Source organism: Siphateles boraxobius, unplaced genomic scaffold (assembly GCF_051911475.1).
Source record: "Siphateles boraxobius isolate OS27281-9 unplaced genomic scaffold, OSU_SipBor_1 39, whole genome shotgun sequence".
In the NCBI taxonomy this organism is placed as follows: domain Eukaryota; kingdom Metazoa; phylum Chordata; class Actinopteri; order Cypriniformes; family Leuciscidae; genus Siphateles; species Siphateles boraxobius.
Genome location: NW_027509019.1, coordinates 3,337,170 through 3,358,842, shown reverse-complemented (window position 1 = coordinate 3,358,842; position 21,673 = coordinate 3,337,170). Strand labels below are relative to the sequence as shown.

General features: G+C 42.5%; 3 protein-coding genes across 6 annotated transcripts in view; 1 reads left to right on the top strand and 2 right to left on the bottom strand.

Moving 5' to 3' along the window:
• Positions 1-4,657: 4,657 nt before the first annotated feature.
• Positions 4,658-10,028, top strand: LOC143703874 (uncharacterized). Of its 4 annotated transcripts, none has more exons than XM_077197341.1 (9): positions 4,658-5,536; positions 6,097-6,721; positions 6,839-7,239; positions 7,335-7,411; positions 7,541-7,718; positions 7,852-7,925; positions 8,097-8,229; positions 8,612-8,736; positions 8,963-10,028. In XM_077197341.1, exons 1-7 carry the CDS (start codon positions 5,135-5,137, stop codon positions 8,101-8,103), a joined length of 1,764 nt encoding a protein of 587 aa, XP_077053456.1. In that variant the 5' UTR covers positions 4,658-5,134; the 3' UTR covers positions 8,104-8,229; positions 8,612-8,736; positions 8,963-10,028. The 4 variants fall into 4 exon arrangements, with proteins under 4 accessions (XP_077053456.1, XP_077053453.1, XP_077053452.1 ...); XM_077197338.1 differs by having other exon boundaries at positions 4,695-5,536; positions 8,121-8,229; XM_077197337.1 differs by having other exon boundaries at positions 4,695-5,536; positions 8,097-8,205.
• Positions 10,029-10,154: 126 nt separating this feature from the next.
• On the bottom strand, positions 10,155-12,639 carry LOC143703901 (putative ATP-dependent DNA helicase Q1). The gene is made up of 4 exons (XM_077197378.1): positions 12,155-12,639; positions 11,796-11,875; positions 10,770-11,359; positions 10,155-10,376 (listed from the first exon to the last, which is right to left on the bottom strand). Exons 1-4 carry the CDS (start codon positions 12,622-12,624, stop codon positions 10,155-10,157), a joined length of 1,362 nt encoding a protein of 453 aa, XP_077053493.1. The 5' UTR covers positions 12,625-12,639.
• Positions 12,640-14,720: 2,081 nt separating this feature from the next.
• aadac (arylacetamide deacetylase) overlaps positions 14,721-21,673 on the bottom strand; it is a 42,781-nt gene continuing 35,828 nt past the window's right edge. Inside the window, exons 4-5 of the mRNA XM_077197336.1 lie at positions 15,915-16,086; positions 14,721-15,834 (exon numbers count right to left, since the gene is read on the bottom strand). Coding sequence (XP_077053451.1) covers positions 15,214-15,834; positions 15,915-16,086 — 793 coding nt within the window. The 3' untranslated portion in view covers positions 14,721-15,213. The remainder of the gene's footprint in view (positions 15,835-15,914; positions 16,087-21,673) is intronic.

Sequence of the window (21,673 nt, the reverse complement as noted above, 5' to 3'; positions counted from 1 at the left end):
ACAGCCCGCCACAGTTCAGGGCTAGCACAAATAAAATCGACTCATGTCGATTGTGCAAACGTAGTGAATGTGCCCACGACACAGTGCCCACAAACACTACACAGTTCGTGTCCCACGGTTTCTGTAAAAACGAAACCAACACATATTCAGTCAGCGCAAGCCGACTGTGTTTTCAGTGCAGTAAATGTGCCCGCTGTCCCGCGCCCACATTCACTCACAGACACGCTGAACCCTACGGGGTTTGTCCCGCTCGTTCTCTCTCCACAATTTGTCATAGAGAAAGCGAGTGCGAACAGGCTGCCCGCCGTGATCGGCGCGCCCCCCGCCTCGCGCACTTTAAACACAGTGTTCATGTCTCAGCACACCGAAGCTCTGCAGCCGCCGCTGTGCCGCGGCCAGAGCCCGGATATCATTCTGCCTCTAGCTATCCACGCGAATGCATGGGCAATGCTTCCCGGGGTATCAGAATCGGTGTTGAACACTATAAAGAGAGGCTATTCGCTACAGTTCGCTCGACGTCCCCGCCGTTGCACGGCGCGTGTCGAAACCACAGTGGACAATGAAGTATCTCATCTACTTCGAACCGAAATAGCGAAACTACTGAGCAAAGGGGCCATAGAACCTTTATCTCAGGCTCAGAGCGAAGGGGGTGTATACAGCAGATATTTTCTGGTACCGAAAAAAGACGGGGGTCTCAGACACATTCTAGATCTGCGACAATTGAACAAAGCGCTTCTGAAACGCAAGTTCAAAATGCTGACAACCAGCAAAATCCTCGCGCACGTGCGCCAGGGAGACTGGTTCATGTCAATAGATCTGAAAGACGCCTATTTCCAAATACAGATTGCGTCACGTCACAGGCGATTCTTGAGATTCGCCTTCGAGGGCCAGGCATATCAATACACAGTCCTACCGTTCGGCCTGTCTCCAGCACCCCGTATATTCACGAAGTGCATGGACGCGGCTCTCGCACCCCTGAGACTTCAGGGCATGCGAATTTTGAACTACTTGGACGACTGGTTGATTCTAGCTCGATCACGATCAGAGCTCATAGAACACAAGACCGCGTTACTCGAGCATCTCGAGAATTTGGGTCTCACAGTCAATTGGGCGAAGAGTTCGCTGTCTCCCAGCCAGAAAATCTCCTTTCTGGGAACAGTGATGGACTCGCTGTCTATGACAGCACGTCTGTCGCCGGAGCAAGGACTGAACATTCAGCGCGCCGTGAAATCCTTCCGCCGCGGCCCTATAGTCCAGCTCAAACGGTTTCAGAAAATGCTGGGCCTCATGGCCTCAGCATCTTCAGTACTTCAGCTGGGCCTGCTTCGCATGCGCCCACTGCAGTTATGGCTGAAAGCACGAGTTCCGCCCGGGGCTTGGGCCGCTGGTCTGTTTCGCCTCAGGGTCGACAGGAAATGCGTCTCGGCTCTGAAACCTTGAAAAAAGCCGACTGGTACCAGTCAGGCGTGAGTCTGGGGACTCCCTCGAGTGTGATGGTGGTGTCCACGGACGCCTCCACCTCGGGGTGGGGAGCGCTGCTCGAGGGCAGACCGTTCTTTGGCCAGTGGTCAGAACGGGAGCAGCTCCTACACATAAACTGTCTAGAAATGCTGGCAGTAGACAACGCGCTAAGGCGTTTTTGTCCCCAGATAAAAGGCCGCCACGTCTTAGTCCGGTCGGACAACATGTCAGTGGTGGCGTACATAAATCACCAGGGCGGCGTCAGGTCCCGAAGCCTTTACAGGCTGACGAAACGCTTCCCTGGGCTGGGCTCAGCACAACCTGCTTTCACTGAAAGCAGCGCATGTGCCTGGTCACCTGAATCTTGGACCAGACAGACTGTCCAGAAACAATGTCCAAGCAGGGGAATGGTCGCTGCACCCGCAGACGATCCAACTGCTGTGGGAGACATTCGGCAGAGCGCAGGTGGACCTGTTCGCGTCCCAGGAAAACGCTCACTGTCCGAACTTTTTCTCCAAGAGCAGGGACGCGCTGGCCCACGTATGGCCCCGACGCCCCCTCTATGCTTTACCCCCCGTCTCGCTCCTGCCTCAAGTGCTGGAACGAATCAGGGAAAATGGATGCCCAGTGCTGCTCGTGGCTCCGCTATGGACGAACCAAACCTGGTTCCCAGTCCTGATGCAGCTGGCCAGCACTGCCCCGTGGCCGATACCGGTGAGGAGAGACCTCCTCTCTCAGGCAAAGGGCTCGATTTGGCATCCTCGCCCGGAGTTATGGTCCCTACATGTGTGGGCCATCAACGGGTACCCGCTAACCTCCCGGAGGGAGTGTTAAACACGATCACGCAGGCTAGGGCCCCGTCTACTAGACGGCTCTACTCCTCGAAATGGTCAGTGTTCTCTACCTGGTGTCAAGCTCAGGGCTTTTCACCCGTAGACTGCGGGGTTACGGAAGTGCTCTCCTTCCTTCAGGAGCTGCTGGATAAGGGTAGAACCCCGTCCACGCTCAAAGTATACGTGGCGGCCATAGCGGCGTTTGCAAAACCGACGTCTGGCCAGTCACTGGGGAAGAACGACCTCGTCGTGCGATTCCTCAGGGGAGCTCGGAGGCTGAATCCTTCCAGACCTCCCTCAGTCCCTATGTGGGACCTTTCTACGGTTCTGGAAGCCCTGAAAGGTGCCCCATTCGAGCCAATCCATTTGTCAGACATGAAGCACCTGTCTTTCAAAACGGTATTTCTTGTGGCTCTTGCTTCAATGAAGCGCGTGGGGGACTTGCAAGCGCTTTCAGTAAGCGCGTCCTGTATTGAGTTTGGGCCTAATGACTCAAAAGTCATACTCAAACCAAGGCACGGGTACGTGCCAAAATCCCTCAACACACCGTTCAGGGCCCAGGTTATTTCCCTGTGCGCCCTCCCGGTGAACAATGAGGAAGCGGATGCTAATCTCCTTTGCCCCGTCAGGCAGCTGAGGGCTTATGTGTCCCGCTCGTCTGTCTTCAGGCAGACCGAGCAGCTCTTTGTTTTGTTTGGCGGACGCTCCAAGGGACTGGCCGCATCAAAACAGAGCCTATCCAGATGGATAGTCGATGCCATAGTGCTGGCTTACACTTCTAAGGGCCTGCAGTGTCCTTTGGGTGTCAGAGCGCACTCCACGAGAGGCGTGGCCTCTTCGTGGGCGTGGTCTAGTGGGATTTCCTTGCATGATATCTGTATGGCGGCGGGCTGGGCCTCGCCGTCTACATTTATAAGGTTCTATAACCTAGAAGTTCCCGCCTTACAGGCCAAGCTGCTGTCGGTCTAGAATTCAGTACTATCTGTCCCGCTGCGCCGGCGCAGAATGCTGAGTTTTGATTGAGTATCGCTCACTGATCGATGGAACAGCTCCATGGGTGTTGAATAGCCCGTATTTTTCCCCAGTTCAGGCTGAACGCGTTCACCCTGTCTGCGGGATATACTGTTGACATAACTAGCTCCTATGGGATGCTATTTCGTGGGGAATGATGCTGGTAGCCTCTCTTCTCCGACTCTCTGTGAGTCTACGGTGATTATGCACTATATGAGCCCCGGGCTACTGCCCTTGGGACTTTGGTGTCGGATCCCAGTACGCACGGCGTCTTACATTGTGTTCCCCATAGCGTAAGATATTACGCAGTACGAGAGATACTCTCGTAAGAGAACGTACTCGGTTACTAACGTAACCTCGGTTCTCTCTAGAGAGGGAACGAGTACTGCGTATCTTGCCGTGCATACAACAGCGCTGGTTCGCTTCAGCGTTGAAAACCAGTTTGTATCAGCCTGTCGAGCGTATTTATAGGCCAAGGCCACGCCTATTCTGGCGGGACGCGACGAAATGGGCGCGAAGCACCCCCATTGGATGTCACGTCACGCAGGGCCTCATTCCAATAGGCTTGCTGCTGTTGCCGCAGGGCAGCCAATAGGCGCGCGAGCCGTCTTGCCTACGTCTGCACGCTGCCGCACAGCGTTTTACATTAATCAAAATTAAAGGATAATTTTTGGCTTCAATATCTCGTGGAAAAGAGGTTTTCCCCATAGCGTAAGATATTATGCAGTACTCGTTCCCTCTCTAGAGAGAACCGAGGTTACGTTAGTAACCGAGTACGATTTCATGTGAAAGCACAATTAAAAATGAATGATGAGCCAAGAACACAAAAGGTGGCTGTGAAAACTCTGAAGGATGTAATGTCATACAAGACTTCCTGAGAACAACCATTAAATGAAGCAATGGAAGAAAAGGTGATGGCTCTTTAAAAGGTAAAAAAGGTATAAGCTGTAAAGAATGAATAGTCACTCTGCAGCAACATAGTTAGGACTAAACTACCACTACTATGTGGTTGATATTGATGCTTGTTTTAGTTAGCTCTTCCTGTGTCATAGCATCATATGACTGAAAATGTTTGTAGCCAATATACTAACAACACATTTTTGTGAGATGCTATGACGCATGGTTGCGTAAGTCAGATTTGTTTATAAGTATTTTCTCTCATTCCATGATTTCTCAGACTGTGTTTTTACTAACTGGGCAGTCTTTTCTTCTAAAACATAAGTTACTAAGCATTAATTTGTTTATACAAATCAAACTGTTTCATCACAATAATGAGGTTTTACTTTAAGTTCCGTCATACTCAGAAATTCCTGTAGAGGGCAGTGTAGTGTGGTGACTGGGCGGGAACCATTGAGAGAGTGTGTTTCCAAGGGGGAACAATAAAGTGGTGCACCTCCCAGAGCACATACAGGTGAAAAGTTTGGAGAATATCTCTTGCTGGACTTGCAAAGACTTTCACACACATTCAGTTAAAAAAAAATCAAACTTGAAGACGCAACTGGTATGAACATGAATTTAATTTATTAATTTTTGATGTAAACTATAAGTTGTAAGAGATCAGTATTGTGTTTCAGCATATTTGATGGATTTTGCTAGTTTGCTTGCTACAGTTAGCCTGGCTAACGCCAGACCCAATCTCGTTGAGAATTGGGTCTGGGAACCACATGCGCAATTTCTCGTATTTGAGGCGTGGTTTCAGAATGCCCGTCGCAGTTTATTAGGTGCTAAGAATGTCTGTCAAATATGCCTGTACGTAGCTCATAGCCAATCGTTTCGATTATACCAGATGATGTATGTAGAGCGACAGAAATTAGACAAGGAAGAAGACTATGGGAAAGATCTTTTTTGTAAACAATGACGTTAAGCGATTATTGCCGTTTGTGCAAGATAAATATGAGGGTAGAAGGTATATATGGACACTCCACAGACATGTTTTCATCCAAAAAACCACCAAGTTTATCCGAGAGGTTAACAATATTAGGGGTGACAGTCGCACCGGAGTCAGGGGCATCGCGAAGATCCTGCCAGCGTTGCTCAAACAGAATTTCCAGGCTGGAAAGAGACTTAACCACATTCAGACAATGGGAAGAAGAGTTCCGAAACACGGACAGCAACATAGCCAAAAGGCAACGCGAGCCTACACCATCAAAGACCCCGAGGGCTTTGAAAAAGACCTGCCCAAACCCACCGAGTCCACGAGACATCTCCCCACCAGGAAAACCACAACCCAGGTATCATACGTTTATTTGTATTTTCAGTCGTTTCAGCTTCTTAAATAACATGCACTTAAATAACTATTGTAACAGCTCATTAAAATCTTACGATAAGCAACCTATTAGTTCTTGCTTGGCGCTGCCTGAACTTTTTTTTTGAATTCAGTAGAAAGGGAGAAAAAAAAAATACGTTTTGTTATTTATTTACTTGTCCCAGATAATCTAGAAAGGGGAGAGCATTTGACTTCCATGTTCCCCAAGCACTGTTAGAAAAGGTTGACAGAGGTTCGCTCCTACTATCCGGTTTATGTATGTTTATTGCCAAATGCGGCCTGGCTCATCTTTAAATCTTCTCTGTAATCTACCTGCAAACAGTCTGCCTGGCTGTGGCTTATCTTAACTTGGCTCTGAGCATATAGTAGTTTCAACAGATGTGTTTGTAATCATGTAATTACTGATTAGTGAGTATCAAAAATGATTCTAAGATTTGAAATTTATCATTTAAAAAAAGATAAAAGCACATCAATGATGAAACTATTGTGTATAAATGATGAAATTAAGTGTACTTTTTATTTCAGGTTACCATCACATATCCGTCGCAAACACTATCAAGGGTGTGCAATCCTGAGGAAGATCCAATCATAAAATTCATAATTCTAAAAAGATGGAAAGAGGCTGCCAGTCATGCATTAAAACATAAACACCTGCAAGAGGAACTCAAATCTGGAATCATTCAGTTAATTTTTGAAGAATGTGAGAAACTGTGCTCTCAAAGAAATGACTTCATTTTATGGAGGTCTAAACCAGCAGACCTTAAGTCATTCTCTTTCCACAGTTTAAGGGATGACCTCCATCGGCTTGCACCCTTTATGCTATCGATTTTCAATTGCATCACCAACAATAACAACTTGTCAACATGTACTGCTGCAGCAATTGCAATCAGAGGACGACAACCCCGTCTGGCTGCATTATCATATTACATCAACACCATTCTCCAGTATGGTGGAGCAAAAAAGTCAGTTTTCAAACGATTGAGCCAGTTATCAATAACCACATCACACGGCAGAGCCATAAAGAAGCAACATGAGTTGGCACTTGGCTGTGGGGCTGACTTCCAAAAACTCAAACTAAGCTTCAAAGATACAGACAACGATGAAGAATTCCAAGAAGCATTCCGAAGCATGGAGGACCTTCATCTGTCAGGTGAGGGAGAAATGAAACCAAAATAAAACACACTTACAGTTAAATTTTTTTTTATTGTTAAGTTCATGATGAGATCTAATTATTATTATTATTTTTACAAATTATGCTTTTATAAAGATGAAAACAGCGCACCTTCCACCAGACAGAAAGACAGCCGTGTGACCTGCCCATCATCATATTCAATTATTATGGACAATCTGGATCTCTTTGTACACAGACACCACCAGTCAATCGATAACAGCAACAGAAGTCTACACTGGATACACCATATAGCCGTCAAAGACCGAATACCCACCCACCACATCTCCAATATCAAACCCACAACAGACATTCAACGATACAATCTTGCCTTATCACTTCCACAGAGGAACACCCAGGCTTTAATGCGGCGCGAATTAATTGTTCTTGGGACCAGAATGCTGAACAAACACATGACCGTGTTTGAAAGCTTTGGAGACATTGTGGTGCATCACATTCCTCACAAATATTCCAGTGAAATGTCTACACGCTCAACCGATGTAAGATATTACAATGACATTCTAATGTGGCTATATGTTATAAAAATGTTTGGAATTTAAATACCTTTTTATTTTTACTTTTTCTCGTTCTGGAGTACCCCTTAGGCCTCTATTTCAAGGACGAGAACAAAAGAAATGACTTGGTGGAAGTTATGAGACATATACAACAACAGTGAGTATTGATCATGATATATGTTGCAATCTCTTGTGACCAAGTCTATGACAATCATATACCAATTCAGTTACTCTGTAAATTTTTTTATTTGCATTCAAGTATGTTATTGTGTCTCTTTTTGCTTAGGTATATGCCCAAGGATCCTGATGGGGCACAACACCTACTAATTGGAGGGGACCGTCTCACAGAGGCTAACTGCCGCAATGTACAATGGGGATTTTCAGATGCAGACACTGAGGAGGAAAGAATGGAGGGGATGCATTTTAAATTCGAGGACTGGCATGCTATTCGAGTTCTCTTTGAAGTGAGTTACCATGTGAAAAAGAACAAAAATTGGAATTATTTGTTTATTTTCAATATTCATAAAAAAATATATATATTTTAAAATTATTAAACTTGTGTATATGTTTGAATGTGTTTTTATTTTGAAATTGTAGATCCATCATAAGATTTTCTTTAAGGAGTCTGCCAAGGACCATGGAACACTCTTTGCAAACATGACCAAGTTGAGGTATGACAATAGAGTTATTATTTGTTAAAATAATAACTAGCATATAAATTTAAACATTTTCTTTGTGACATAGGTTATGAATGCTGTTCAGCACCTCGAGTACTTTGACTGCAAAGCCATTGAACTGTATATTGTCTTTGATAAGTTAACGGTCTATAATGCTTCCCACAGTTCATGATGACTCTAAATCCACGGCTAACATGTCTGGATAATGTTCTTTACTGTGGGATGGGAAAAACAGTCCTGACATCATGACCTAAGCTGTGCTATTCCCGGGGAGGTGGTTAATGCAATTGTTATGGTGGTATGATTTCATCTATGAACTGTATGAATGTTTTTTTTTTAATTATCTAACATTATAACAAACTATAACATAATAGAGTGAGTGAATGTGAGTTTGTGTTACTGCGCTTCATAGCGATCTGAAAAGACTTCAGAGAGAATAACTGTTGTGAACAGCAATAATAATTTATTATGTCAGTGAGTGAATGAGTCACTGCACTTGCATGGGATGTGAAGCGGCTACAGAGAGACTAACTGTTGTGTGCGGCATAAGTGATTGTGAGTTATTGAATGTGTCATAACTTACAAGTTATGAGAAGCAGCTCCAGAGTGACTGATTGTTTTTTGACACAAGACAATAATGTGTAAGGCCAACACTACATTGAAATATTTTCTCATCCCAGGTGCAGCAATGCCAAGAGTGGACCCCATGCTGCGTTCAATGCTTACAGGGACTTTGTGATAAAGGACACGACTGCTCTATTCCTAGCTGCGGCGATTGAGCATCTTGGTTTTAATCATGTAACAGGTAAACCATCAATTAACATCAGCACATTTTGTTGTCACAATAAATGAAACTGATGATTATATATTGTAAAAATGTACCTGGTGTGTATAACAAACTTTTAACTCGCACATTGGTCTTGATACCTTCAAGATGGCTGATTCAATATTGAAGCTGGCAAATATCTGCATGTGTGGGGTTGGAATACTGCCTCTATTAATTGGTCCCTGTTTTGTTTGTCCTTTTACAGATTGTCCTGAGTCCCTTATACCAGAACACATCAAAGAGGCCTCTCCAGAAGCAAGGAGGACATGGTTCAACAACTTAACTGCCTCAATCGTGGACAAATATGTTCTTCTTCCTGACATCACTGATGCTGCAGAGGCTGCAAGTAAAACATCTGCCACACCAATTCAAAAGAATAAGTTCCATTGTCGTATGGAGGGTTGTTCAAGAATGTTCACTTATTGCAAAAGAAGACAAAGCCACGAAATAAAGACACACAACCTGGTTGTGCCAACAGACTCGATACCAATCATCCCCACTCACTGTGACCACAAGTATGAACACACCGTTGCCAGACTGGGCTTCAGCTTTATTCTTTTGGACATTTTAGATGCAGTAAAGGAAGGAGATGGTGAAAGACTGATACTCTACACAGTAGCCATGTTGTTCTACAAAGCTTACGGACACACTAGCTACGCATACAGTACTTTCCTGCTTACTGTACAAATTAATGCCACGTTGTCTCCACAAGTTGCTCACAGTCTAAAGTGGAACAGATTCTGGAGCACAAGGGGAGGCAAGGGAAGAAACATTCCACTAGATTTACATCTGGAGCACTTAAATGGATTCCTGAAATCTTTCCTGAGCGGCCTGGGGCCTAACCTGAATGAGACTTCAGCAGCAAGAATAAGCAGGTCTATAGGAGTCATGAAAGAAATGATGGCAGGCACTGATATTGAGCTGGGCATATCTGGGCAAACTGGTGCTCACCATGTGGACATGACCAAAGACATACTCACCTTGGTGGACACTCTGCAAGAGGGAGAGCTTTTTAAACAACAACCAGGTCGAGTGTATGCTGCCTTCCCTGGCTTCCGAAAAAACCTATTGGCCAAGCTGGATCATAAAGCACTGTGGAAATGGATGATGAGCAAACTAAATGAATGGCGCAGTGTCCCTTTGTAAACCTTGAGAACATGAAAACATTGTGTTAATTGTGCTGTGTGTTTATGTAAACACATTTTTTTGATTTTAAACATTTTGATATTTCCTCATGCTCATTGATATTATTAAAGCTGTATGTTTACAAACCTTGTTGTAAATTTGCTTATTCATGAATTTAAACACATTGGACACATTACTGAAGTGTAAATAGAAATATTTATTCAGAATCAAACATATATACAACTGTGTAGTTATTTACAGTGGCTCAGTAATTAGTCTGATATTGGAAGCACAGATAAGCCTGACTCAATGCTGCTTAATGAGTTTTCATCATCCTCATCCTCTAAATCAAAGTACCCCTTGAAGTCAATATCAGGCTGCAAATATGGTTCTTCTGTAGTCTCTGGGTACTTGCATAAATCAAAGTCTTCAAAAACTTTGTGCACAATTTTTAGGATTTCCAGGCCATGGTTTATGTCGAATACAGGTAGATTCTGCATGACATAGGTGATGTCAAATATTTCACATACATTTTCAACTACTGATTCAATTAGTACATTGCTGAAACCGGTGCAGAATGATGCATGTGTGTACAGCTGTTCATCTGGCGAAATTAGACTTTCTCTATATTTCTCTAAAAGCTCTCTGACCAATCCCTGCTCATCTAATGTGACTTGTCTGCAATTGTCAGGTGATGGAATCTGTTTTGGCATCTCGTAATTTGGTGTTTATACAGAGCAACTGTCAGAGCTACACTTGCATATTGAATGGCAATAGGTGCAGCAAGAATGTCCAGGCTCAACACTAGACGTGTCTTTCTCAAAATGAGAGTATAGGGCCTTCCTAAAACAGCCATTTAAGCTTTTTTGAAGAACATCCTTTACTACCTTGTCAGTCTTGGCAAGTTGATTGTTTGCATAGAGAACAGCATGAGTTGGAGAGCCATCTCTGCCTGCTCTTCCAACCTGCTGGAGAGTGGCCTCTGGGTCCTCTGGTAACCCATACGTGACCACATGGGAGACCTTTGGGAAATTTAGGCCAACTCCAAGTGCTGTAGTTGCCACAGTCACTCTGCAGCTGCCTTCTCCATTAAATGAAGAAAGTACCCTGCTCTTGTTTACAGGTAGAGTCTGGCTGTGGAACATCCCAATCAATAGGTTTTTACCTATTTTCTCTTCACCGACCCAGGCGCTATCCCCAAGTTCAGCCTTGAGGTGGCAGAAAACTCTTGTAACAGTGTTTATTGTCCGGCAGTATATGATGATCGGTAACATCTCCAGTCCTTTTTCTTTTAAGTCTTTTACCAGCCAGTCAAAACAGTCCAGAGAATCTGTTGTAAGTCTTCTTACCCCAAGTCTAATGTTGGGTCGATTGGGGCTAACAGTGATGTTGATTGCATTTTGGAAGTGTAGCTGTCTCCTGACAATGTCTCTTGAGTGCAAATCTGCAGAAGCGGTCAATGCCAATACTGGAGTACCTAAAAAATAAAATTTAAAAGAACAAATGAGAAACCTTGAAGTCATTCCCATTTTATTCATCCCACTGTATAGTTTTTTTTTACACTTAAACATTAAATTGTAACAGTGTTTTGAAAGTAACAATGTCAAAGAAAAAACAAGGCATTACATGATAATTTTGCAATGTGTAATTTGTGTAATGTTATAATTTCATTGTTTACATAGAGGCTAATACTCATGTTCAGACAATAAGTTACTTAACACTGGTAAATAAATGTTGTGAGAGTAGTGTGATATTACAGTAGCAAAACCATAATTTGAAAGATGGCTTATCATCGAAAGGGTAATGGGTTGGATGTGTCAACAAATTTCAGTGCCCGAGTAACAGCAATGCCATATGCAGTGTTGATCCAGGTAAAGCTAACAGTAATCTCTAAAGTGTTATTGTTAACCTACCTGGAGGTACGATTGCTCGAAGTTCCCCCAACCTTGCAAAGCTTTCCCTAAAGGCCTTCTGTCCTTTCGCAGCCTTCCCCCTGTTAGACAAAATAAAATCATAAGTATTAAGTACAGTTTAGCATAGATGTTGAAGTTATTATTTGCATTGGAAATTGTTTGCGGTTGTACTTCACAAGTTTAAAAATTAAATTTAATGACTAAAGTGTCAACAACTTTAATCGTGTACGTTTATGCTACTAAAGCGGTAGCTGTATATTGATATTGAAAAGCAACACAACTTAGTGGCACTGTGACAAACACAGTAGATAGCAGTCTGCAGACATAATGACAATAAGATATTAATAAATACCACTTACCATTTATATGTTAAATGGACTTCATCTACAACGATGCCTATCAGGTTGGTTCTATAGAACTCCGTGGCTAACATGTCTTGCCACTTTGCGCTCATCCAGGCCTCGGGACTGCCGAACAGAAGTTGGTATCGACCATTTTTAATCGCATTTTCTTTATCAGGACTCAGCTGAGTGGCAGAAATTCCAAGCTTAACAGCCTCCTGTACCTGGTCATCCATTAAGGCGATTAATGGCGAAACAACTATGACGACTGGGGTCTCGCGAAGCCCCATTGCCTTAGCCACTAACGGGGCTAGTTGATATATCAGACTTTTTCCAAAGCCTGTTGGTAGCAGGGCAAAAACATCATTCTTGTTTAAGAAATGGTTTAACGCCGAAAGCTGTTCTTTTTTCAAAATGAACTTGCATTCTAAACTACTTAGACATTGTTCTAAGGCTGCATCAAAGAGTAGCTTCGCGTCTTCAGCCATGTTAAATCGATATAAACAAACTGTTTCCGTGTGTCGCATATATGTCGTCATCGTCTAGCTGCTCCCTCCCCGTTCTGTGATTGGTTCCCTAAATGAGGCGACATGGTATCCAGACTGCCTTTCAGCGTGAATTGAATCGCGCTGCGGTAAGGCAGTATGGGGAAACCCAGGCTATGCTACAGTACTGATTGATGCTAAGATTTGCGACCCGTCACAGAAACCAGGGACACAAGTCGGCAGCACAACTTTCGAGCAAAATGAGAAAGAAGAGGTTTTTTTCAAAATTGGTGAATTTCAATTTTTTGCAGAATCTGTTAATTGAAATCACGAAGAAGCCTCTCCATGTTTGAGATAGCAGTATTGGTATATTTAAAAGCTTACATTTTGAGGTTGAAATTGGCTTGTTTTCGGAGATTCTAGCATGCAGTAGGGGCGTGACGTGTCATTGTCTGTGTGTATATCCATACTGAATAACCCGGCGCTTTTGCCCCCGCCCTCCAAGTGAACCGCATGGCTACTTATTATGCTGTGCTCTGGCCGGCTCTATCTGATATCAAAATTCAATGAAGATGGATGCCGCAAAGATTGTCGCAGACGAAATGAACCGTGGCAGTTACACCGAAAATGTTTTCGCCGCACTTCGTGGGCTCGGGAAACTGAACCGGAGGTATGGGCGCTGCGCGCGCGCCCTCAGTGCTTGAATACGGCGGCTCGGCTCGCTGACAGCGGTGGCTGGCTGTTTCATATGTGACGTCCCGATTGCTTTGAATGGGGAAGGTTTTTTGAACAGGAATCAGAGTTAATGGACTGTTAACAATCTCCATAGAACATGAACTGGCACAGAGAATCGAAATAGAGGATGCAGTTAAGACCTTTCCTGCGATGAAGGCCCGCCGTGCGCGTTTCTGAAATGTAAGTTAAGCTTCATTTGCTCTTCGTTATTTAAGATGCTGAACCTGCTGATGATATAATGTGTTTGCGGACATTTCATTTGTGTGTGTATACGCACATAAGAAAGTGGTGTAAAGAGATTTGCAACAGTAATTTGAGGAGGTGAAATGCGATTATTTGGAAAATTCCTGTCATGACTGCTTAAAGAAAAATGCCAGCAGGCATTTGCCTCCTGCATAAACTTTAATATTGTTGACATTTTGGGCACACGCGCGTTGCGCACTATTTGCGTTATATGTAGGCCTATGGCTTATTGGTCTTTGTGTGTTGTTACTGGTTTTGCGTTATATGTATATGGCATATTGGTCTTTGTGTGTTGTTGCTGGTTTTGCGTTATATGTATATGGCATATTGGTCTTTGTGTGTTGTTGCTGGTACGTTGCAAATAGAGGGGCAGAACAATTGTTTTTCGCCTAGTGCGGCAGAAGTGCATTCATTCGAAGTGCAAAAAAAGCTGTAAAGCACATGGAGGAGCTTTACAGGGGGTATGGCTTATCTAAATGAGATGTAAATGAGCCCTATTGTCACCCCCAGCAGCAGAGAGAGGTGAGAACTGCACAATCTTTAGAGCTCGTTTTCTCATCTTTGAGGTTTTTTAAGTGCCTAGCTTCAAATGGCCACAACTTCTCCAAATAGTATCAGATTTCCACATGTTACACATCGTTGGAAAGCTTGGAGATTACACTTTCAGAATCTCTGAATAACTCAAAATGCCCCAGAACCGACTTGTGTCCCTAGTTTCCGTGACCGGTCACATTTGTATGATTTGGTGTGATTTGAGTGAAAGGTGTTCAAGTTTGTTGTCATTTATTATTTCTTGTCAAAACATTTTGATTTAGTTGATTTATATTATAGGTAATATGGTGATGGTGAATGAGACGTTACATGTTAGTTTAAATAACATCTTTATTATATTAATGTGTGTTTCTTTTGTCCAATTTTATCTTTAAAGATTATCAACCTATTGCTGACTATTGCTTCTGCAAATACCTCTGCAAACAGAAGAAAATAAATAGTCCAGTCAATGAGTTGTCTTCTTGCGTCCTTCATTATTTGAACGCCATCTCAAGTTTGGGCAGAGCTGAATAAAAAAGCGGAAAACTTGACACAAACGTAGCTAGAAAAGAATTCAGAGAACCAGGATATTCATCAGACAGTTTACTGCATATCAAACCAAACCTGTCAAAATGTCAAGCAGTCAGTGACAATTGCAAAAGATTTAGAGAAATAATAACGGTACAATATATAGTACAATAATAAATTAAATAATAAAACAATATTATTGTAATGTTAAGAAGATTGATCAACAAAAAATATTATTGTCATGCTAACGTGTTGAACAACTTCATTAGTAACATACATAGTTAAGGGATAGCAATGGATATATATCATCAACACTCTTCATTTATGATTGACCTTTACAAATAATATAGTCCAGTGTTTCTTAAGACCAGATTTGGTCATAATAGGAATGTCTGTACCATAATGGATTAATACAATCAAAAGTGTGCCCTTTTTAAGACAAAAAGTGGTGCACTGTAAACAACAGAAAAAGAAAATGAAATAAATAAAAACAAAATATTTAACCTAGTTCAACCAAAACTGATGCATAAATCACTGTTGCATTATACATTCATCTTATAGATTTTGCTTAAGCCATTTTACATAGTTGTCGACCATCCTGTGTCCAATATCAAAGTCTGTGGGCCACATAGTGAACATTAGTGCACCATGAAATCCACCGGGGTAATGTTCATGTGTGACATCAACTCCAGCATTACGCAGACGTGTGACATACATCAAACCATCATCCCGCAATACATCATACTCACAGGTCAACACATAGGCCTTAGGCAGGAAACGCAACATTGTGTCCGGCACCAGCAATGGCGATGCTCGTGGATCTGCAAGCGAATGATGGGGACTAATAGAGTGCACTGGACTTTTTCTAGTGACCACAGGTGGAGCACTGTAATTGTATGTCTGGCGATAAGAATCAGGCAAGTATGAACTCCAATTGACAAATTTAAGCAAAGCAGCCGATTCATGGTTATTGTGTCTGTTTTCCATCATGGCTCTGAAAAATGACTTATCGCTGGTGAAGTACTCACTCCAAAACCTCACCATCAGTGTGCGAGGCAGTATAGGCATGTATTGGTTCTGCTGGTAGGAGGGAGTGTTAAGATCCAAGGCTTGCAGGACAGGGTAGATTAGAGCCTGGGCCTTCAGCTGGACATGCTGTTGTGGGTCCTTATGCAACTGATTATACATAAATATAAAACATTATTCTATAAAAAATTCAACTCATTTTTTAAAAGTAAACTTTTTTTTAGATTTACCTGCTGAGCCACTGCAGCTGCAAGGTTGCCTCCTGCACTGTCTCCAGACACAGCAATCCTTTCTGGATTTATATGGTAGCCCTTCAGGACCTCAACATGAAGAAAGTACTTCACCACACGATACACATCCTCAAATTGGGCAGGAAAATGATAAGCTGGGGCCAGACGATACCTGCACAGAGCAAATCATGCTGGTATTGTTCGTCTTAATTAAAATTTTCTGTCAGGATAAATCAATTCTTAAAACATTGATTAACCTAAGCAATATCACATGAGTAGAAGTGATGTTATGGATAGCATGGCTGTTCATAGTCAGCATCAATCTACATACGGGAGATTGACAGACGGATCGGTGCAGCTTCTGCAGTAATGCAGTCAATGTATCGGTCTGTTGTGGTAAAGGAGGAGCTGAGCTGCAAGGCGAAGCTCTCAATTTACCGGTCAATCTACCTTCCTACTCTCACCTATGGTCATGAGCTTTGGGTCATGACTGAAAGGACAAGATCCCGGATACAGGCGGCCGAAATGAGCTTTCTCCGCAGGGTGGCTGGGCGATCCCTTAGAGATAGGTTGAGGAGCTCGGTTACTAGGGAGGAGCTCAGAGTAGATCCGCTGCTCCTCCACATCGAGAGTGGCCAGCTGAGGTGGCTCGGGCATCTTTTCCGGATGCCTCCTGGATGCCTTCCCGGGAAGGTGTTCCGGGCGCGTCCCACCGGGAGGAGACCCCAGGGAAGACCGAAGACACGCTGGAGGGATTAAGTCTCCCGGCTGGCCTGGGAACGCCTCGGTGTCCCCCTGGAAGAGCTGGAGGAAGTGTCTGCGGAGAGGGATGTCTGGGCATCTCTGCTTAGAGAATGCTGCCCCCTCGACCCGGCCCCGGATAAGCGGAGGAAGATGATAATGATGATGAAAGTAAATGTTTGCAATATCAAGAGCAGTAGTCAACAAGAGTTTTTAGGCCGCTTCAGCTTTACAATCAAATACAGCAAAACTTATAGTAGACAGGATTCAGTGATTTACAGTTGCAATCAAAATTATTGGCTAAATTTATATGCTTTCAGCTGTATACAATGAACAAATCAAACAAAAGTAATTGAAATAGTTCAACACAACAAATGTTTCAAGTGGTTTCCGGAAAATCATCTAAAGAATGCAAATTTTAATGACTTCTGCAGTCTCAAAATTATTCAACCCCCAAAATTGAATCCCTCACAACAGCACACATCTGCAAAACGGGTGTTGTCTCAAGCACACCTGATGCAACTAATCAAGGGCTTCATTGTATCTGAGCTACAACACATGAAATATCTGAACTGGCTAGGTTTGTTGAGAGCCATATTTCTAACATGCAGGCAAATTTGAAAACAGGTTTCAGCTGCACAGTAAAGCGCGTACTGAACGCATGCATACACCACTACTGACCCAAAAGCAGCAGAAAAGTCGGCTCCAATTTGCTCAAAATCATATAAATAAGCCACATAGGTTTTGGGATTCTGTTCTGTGGGGCGGTGAAACAAAACTAGAACTTTTTTTTATCCCTATGGATCAGCGGTATGTCTAGAGGAAGAAGAATGAAGCACATGGTGAAAAGAAAACTCTGCCTGCAGTTAAGCATGGTGATGCTCTGGTGCTGCCTTGCAACTTCTGGCAATGGAAACCTGCAGCATGTGGAAGGCAGGATGGATTTGTTGAAGTATTAGGAAATCCTAGGAGAAAACGTCATGCTGTCTCTGAGAAAGCTGAAGCTTGGGCGTCATTGGACCTTCCAACAGGACAATGATCCCAAGCATACCTCAAATTCCACCAAGGCTTGGTTGCAGAAGAAGGGTCTATAGTGGCCATCACAGACACCTGACTTGAACCCCATAAAAAAAACTCTGGTGGGATTTGAAGAAAGGAGTTGCAGCACACAAACCCAAGAATATTCCTGAACTGGAGGCCATTGCTCATGAGGAATGGGCTAAGATTCCCCAAAAATGCTGCCAGAAGCTGGTGTCTGTTATACAACTCGTTTGCAGGAGGTCATAACAGCAAAAGGGTGTTATACTAAGTACTAAAGATGCTTGCCATGAAGGCGCTGAATAATTTTGAGACTGCAGAAGTCATTAAAAGTTGCGTTTTCAGTTGAATTTGGGAAAGCCACATTTGTTGTGTGGAGCTATTTAAAATACTTTTGTTTGATTTGTTTATTGTAAACAGCTGAAGTCTGTAAATTTTGCCAATAAACCTTATTTGCAATAGGGGTTGAATAATTTTGATTATAACAGTACGTCAAGTGTCCAAGAATTGGTTCTGATTGTTTAACACAGATTAAACATAGCAACTCCCTTCATGTCAGCACATCAATTATCAAATTGCAAGAACAAAGACCCAGGAATGTCACGTAACAGCATATTTATACAGTATATACATCTCCGTCTATAATCCTTTGGACCAAAAACAACATAGTTGTTTCATCTCCCATATTTCTGTCGCCAGTCCCAATCCTATAATAAAGGACATGGAAAGATGGAGACAGAGGAAACGCACACACACTATTTTTTTTCTCCAAGCCAAGGTGACATTTCTCCAGAGAGCTGCTGTTTTCTATCTTTTTCCTAAAACATTGGAGACAATTAGAAGTTTGAATAATATTCTTTATTCTGATTCCTAATTCGTATTAAAATATGAATTTAAACATGAGAGAGACTAAAGAAGATCTCCTTGACCTATGCGATGGATCACCTAACGGTACAACAGTTTTCGTGTACATGCAGAAAGGGACATGTATGCTAGACACCCCTACCCTGCAAAAAATGCTTTTCTTACTTAGTATTTTTGTCTTGTTTCCAGTCCAAATATCTAAAAATTCTTAAATCAAGATGCATTCACTAAAATAGTAAAGCCACAACTCTTTTAATTTTGATTTGTTTCCCCAGAATACAAAACATAATATCTTATGGCATTTTACTCATCTAGTAAATGCATCTTGACTTAAGAATTTTTAGATATTTGGACTGGAAACAAGAAAAAAATACTAAGAAAGCATTTTTTGCAGTGTAGCAGGAACATGGGAGCCAAAATTACTTAAATCATGTACACACTTTGTTCTATATTTATTTTTATCACTCACTAAAGACAATTACTGTTAAAAGTCTTGCAGCAGCATTTTTAACCAGTTGTCAGTGGTTAACTCCCTGGGGTAGGCAGAGGCGCCAGCACGACCACCTCGTTTTTTTTCTAAATTTGTATACACTCACAAAAACAAAATGTTGTGCTTTTCATAAAATATAGATAACAAACTCTCTCTCAGTGAAGTCCATTCTAAAACGTGTCAGAAAATGAACTGTAAAATAGCAAATACTTGCCACACAGACATGATAGATGTGTTTTTAGAAAGCAAGGGCAATGCTACTTGGGCTACTTTTAAATGAAGCAATTCATATCAAAACAAGTATTCTCTCTTTATGTAATTCGTATGAAACCAACGAGAGGTACAGTTTCTCATGCGTCTACTCTGTAATGTGACCACACCCACATGCGCACAAGCGATTCACATGTTATTTGTCTATGCTTGAGCCACTCTAACCTGTAAACTCCCCCATCACCTCGATATACAAACCATCAAGCTTCATCATTCTTCTGCTTTTCATTTCATTTTCATGCATTTGGAAGACGCGCTGTGAGTTTACCTTGGATTATATATATATATATATATATATATATATAGAGAGAGAGAGAGAGAGAGAGAGAGATCTATATTGCAATTTTAACCAGAAAAATCACAATTAGGTTTTTCCCCCAAATCATGCAGCGATTCCCCCAAAACAATCTCCATCACTGACTACTGATGGCAGGGCAGTTTTCATGGCAGAAGAAAAAGCAACCACCTTGGCAATGATACAGTGGGGACAATAATTGTTTGATCCCCTGCTGATTTTCGCCCACTTACAAAGAAATGAGGGGGTCTATAATTTTTATGGTAGGTTTATTTTAACGTGTTGAGACAGAATATCAACCAAAAAAATCCAGAAAAACACATTATATAAAGGTTGTAAATTGATTAGCATTTGATCAAGTGAAATACGTATTTGATCCCCTAACGACCAGCAAGATTCTGTCCACAGAATCTGTATCTTCCATTCTCTCCACCACCATGGGCAAGACCAAAGAGCTGTCAAACGTCAGGGTCCAGATTGTAGACCTGCACAAGGCTGGAATGGGCTAAAAGATCATCAGCAAGAAGCTAAGAGAGAAGGAGACTTGTTAGTGTGATTATTCGGAAATAGAAGAAATACAAAATGATAAATCAAATCGTCCTCGGTCTGTAGCTCCATGCAAGATCCTGCCTCATGAGGTAACAATGATCATGAGAAAGGTGAGGGATCAGTTCAGAACTACACGGGAGGAGCTTGCTAATTATCTCAAGGCAGCTGGGACCACAGTTACCAAGCAAACCATTGGTAACACACTACGCCGCAATGGATTGAGATATTGCAGCACCTGCAAGGTCCCCCTGCTCAAGAAGGCACATGTAGAAGCCCGTCTGAAGTTTGCCAATGAACATCTAATGTTTCAGAGAAAGCTTGGGAAAAAGTGCTATGATCAGATGAGACCAAAATTTAGCTCTTTGGCATCAACTCAACTCGCCGTGTTTGGAGGAAGAGAAATGCTTATTATGACCCCAAGAACACCATCCCTACAGTCAAGCATGGAGGTGGAAACATTATGATCTGGGGATGTTTTTCTGCTAAGGGTACAGGATGACTTCATTCTATTGAGGGGCCAATGGACGGGGCCATGTACTGTCAAATCTTGGACGAGAACCTCCTTCCTTCAGCCAGGACACTGAAGATGGGTCGTGGATGGGTCTTCCAGCATGACAATGACCCAAAACCGCAAAGGCAACAAAGGAGTGGCTCAAGAACCAGCACATTAAGTTAAGTAATGATTTGTTAAATAGACTAGAAAACTATGTTGGCATTAGTGGAATTGCATTAGCATGGTTTAAATCATACTTATCTGACCGTTATCAGTTTGTAGCAGTAAATGAAGAGATGTCTTATCGGTCAAAAGTTCAGTATGGCGTACCACAAGGCTCAGTACTAGGACCGCTGCTGTTCCCTCTGTACATGCTACCGTTTGGAGATATCATTAGGAATATCACATGGCATTAGCTTTCACTGTTATGCTGATGATACTCAGCTGTATATTTCCTTAAAACCTAACGAAACTTACCAATTCACAAAATTAACGGAATGCATAGCTGATATAAAAAAATTGGATGACTAGTAATTTCCTACTACTAAATTCTGGAAAAACAGAGATTCTAATTATTGGATAAAAAACGTCCACACGCAATAACCGAGAATACTGTTTAACACTTGATGGCTGCTCTGTTAAGTCTTCGATGTCAGTTAGGAACCTGGGTGTGCTCTTTGATACCAATCTCTCATTTGAAAGTCGTGTGTCTAGTGTCTGTAAAAGCGCATTTTTCCATCTTAAAAATATATCTAAATTACGTCATATGCTCTCATTGACAAATGCGGAACAATTAGTTCATGCGTTCATGACCTCAAGGCTAGATTATTGTAATGCTCTACTGGGTGGTTGCCCTGCACGCTTAATAAACAAACTACAGCTGGTCCAAAACGCAGCCGCTAGAGTTCTTACCAGAACCAGGAAGTACGACCATATTAGCCCGGTTCTGTCAACACTGCATTGGCTCCCTATTAAACATCGTATACATTTTAAAATATTGCTGATTACTTACAAAGCAC

Coding starts and splice junctions, on each gene's coding strand:
- LOC143703901 (XM_077197378.1), bottom strand. CDS start 12,624: ATGGCTGAAGACGCGAAGCTACTCTTTGATGCAGCCTTAGAACAATGT. Junction 11,360..11,795: donor TCGAGCAATCGTACCTCCAG/GTAGGTTAACAA, acceptor TTTATTTTTTAG/GTACTCCAGTATTGGCATTG. Junction 10,377..10,769: donor AACTTGCCAAGACTGACAAG/GTAGTAAAGGAT, acceptor TATGTCATGCAG/AATCTACCTGTATTCGACAT.
- LOC143703874 (XM_077197341.1), top strand. CDS start 5,135: ATGGGAAAGATCTTTTTTGTAAACAATGACGTTAAGCGATTATTGCCG. Junction 6,722..6,838: donor GGAGGACCTTCATCTGTCAG/GTGAGGGAGAAA, acceptor GCTTTTATAAAG/ATGAAAACAGCGCACCTTCC. Junction 7,240..7,334: donor TGTCTACACGCTCAACCGAT/GTAAGATATTAC, acceptor CTCGTTCTGGAG/TACCCCTTAGGCCTCTATTT.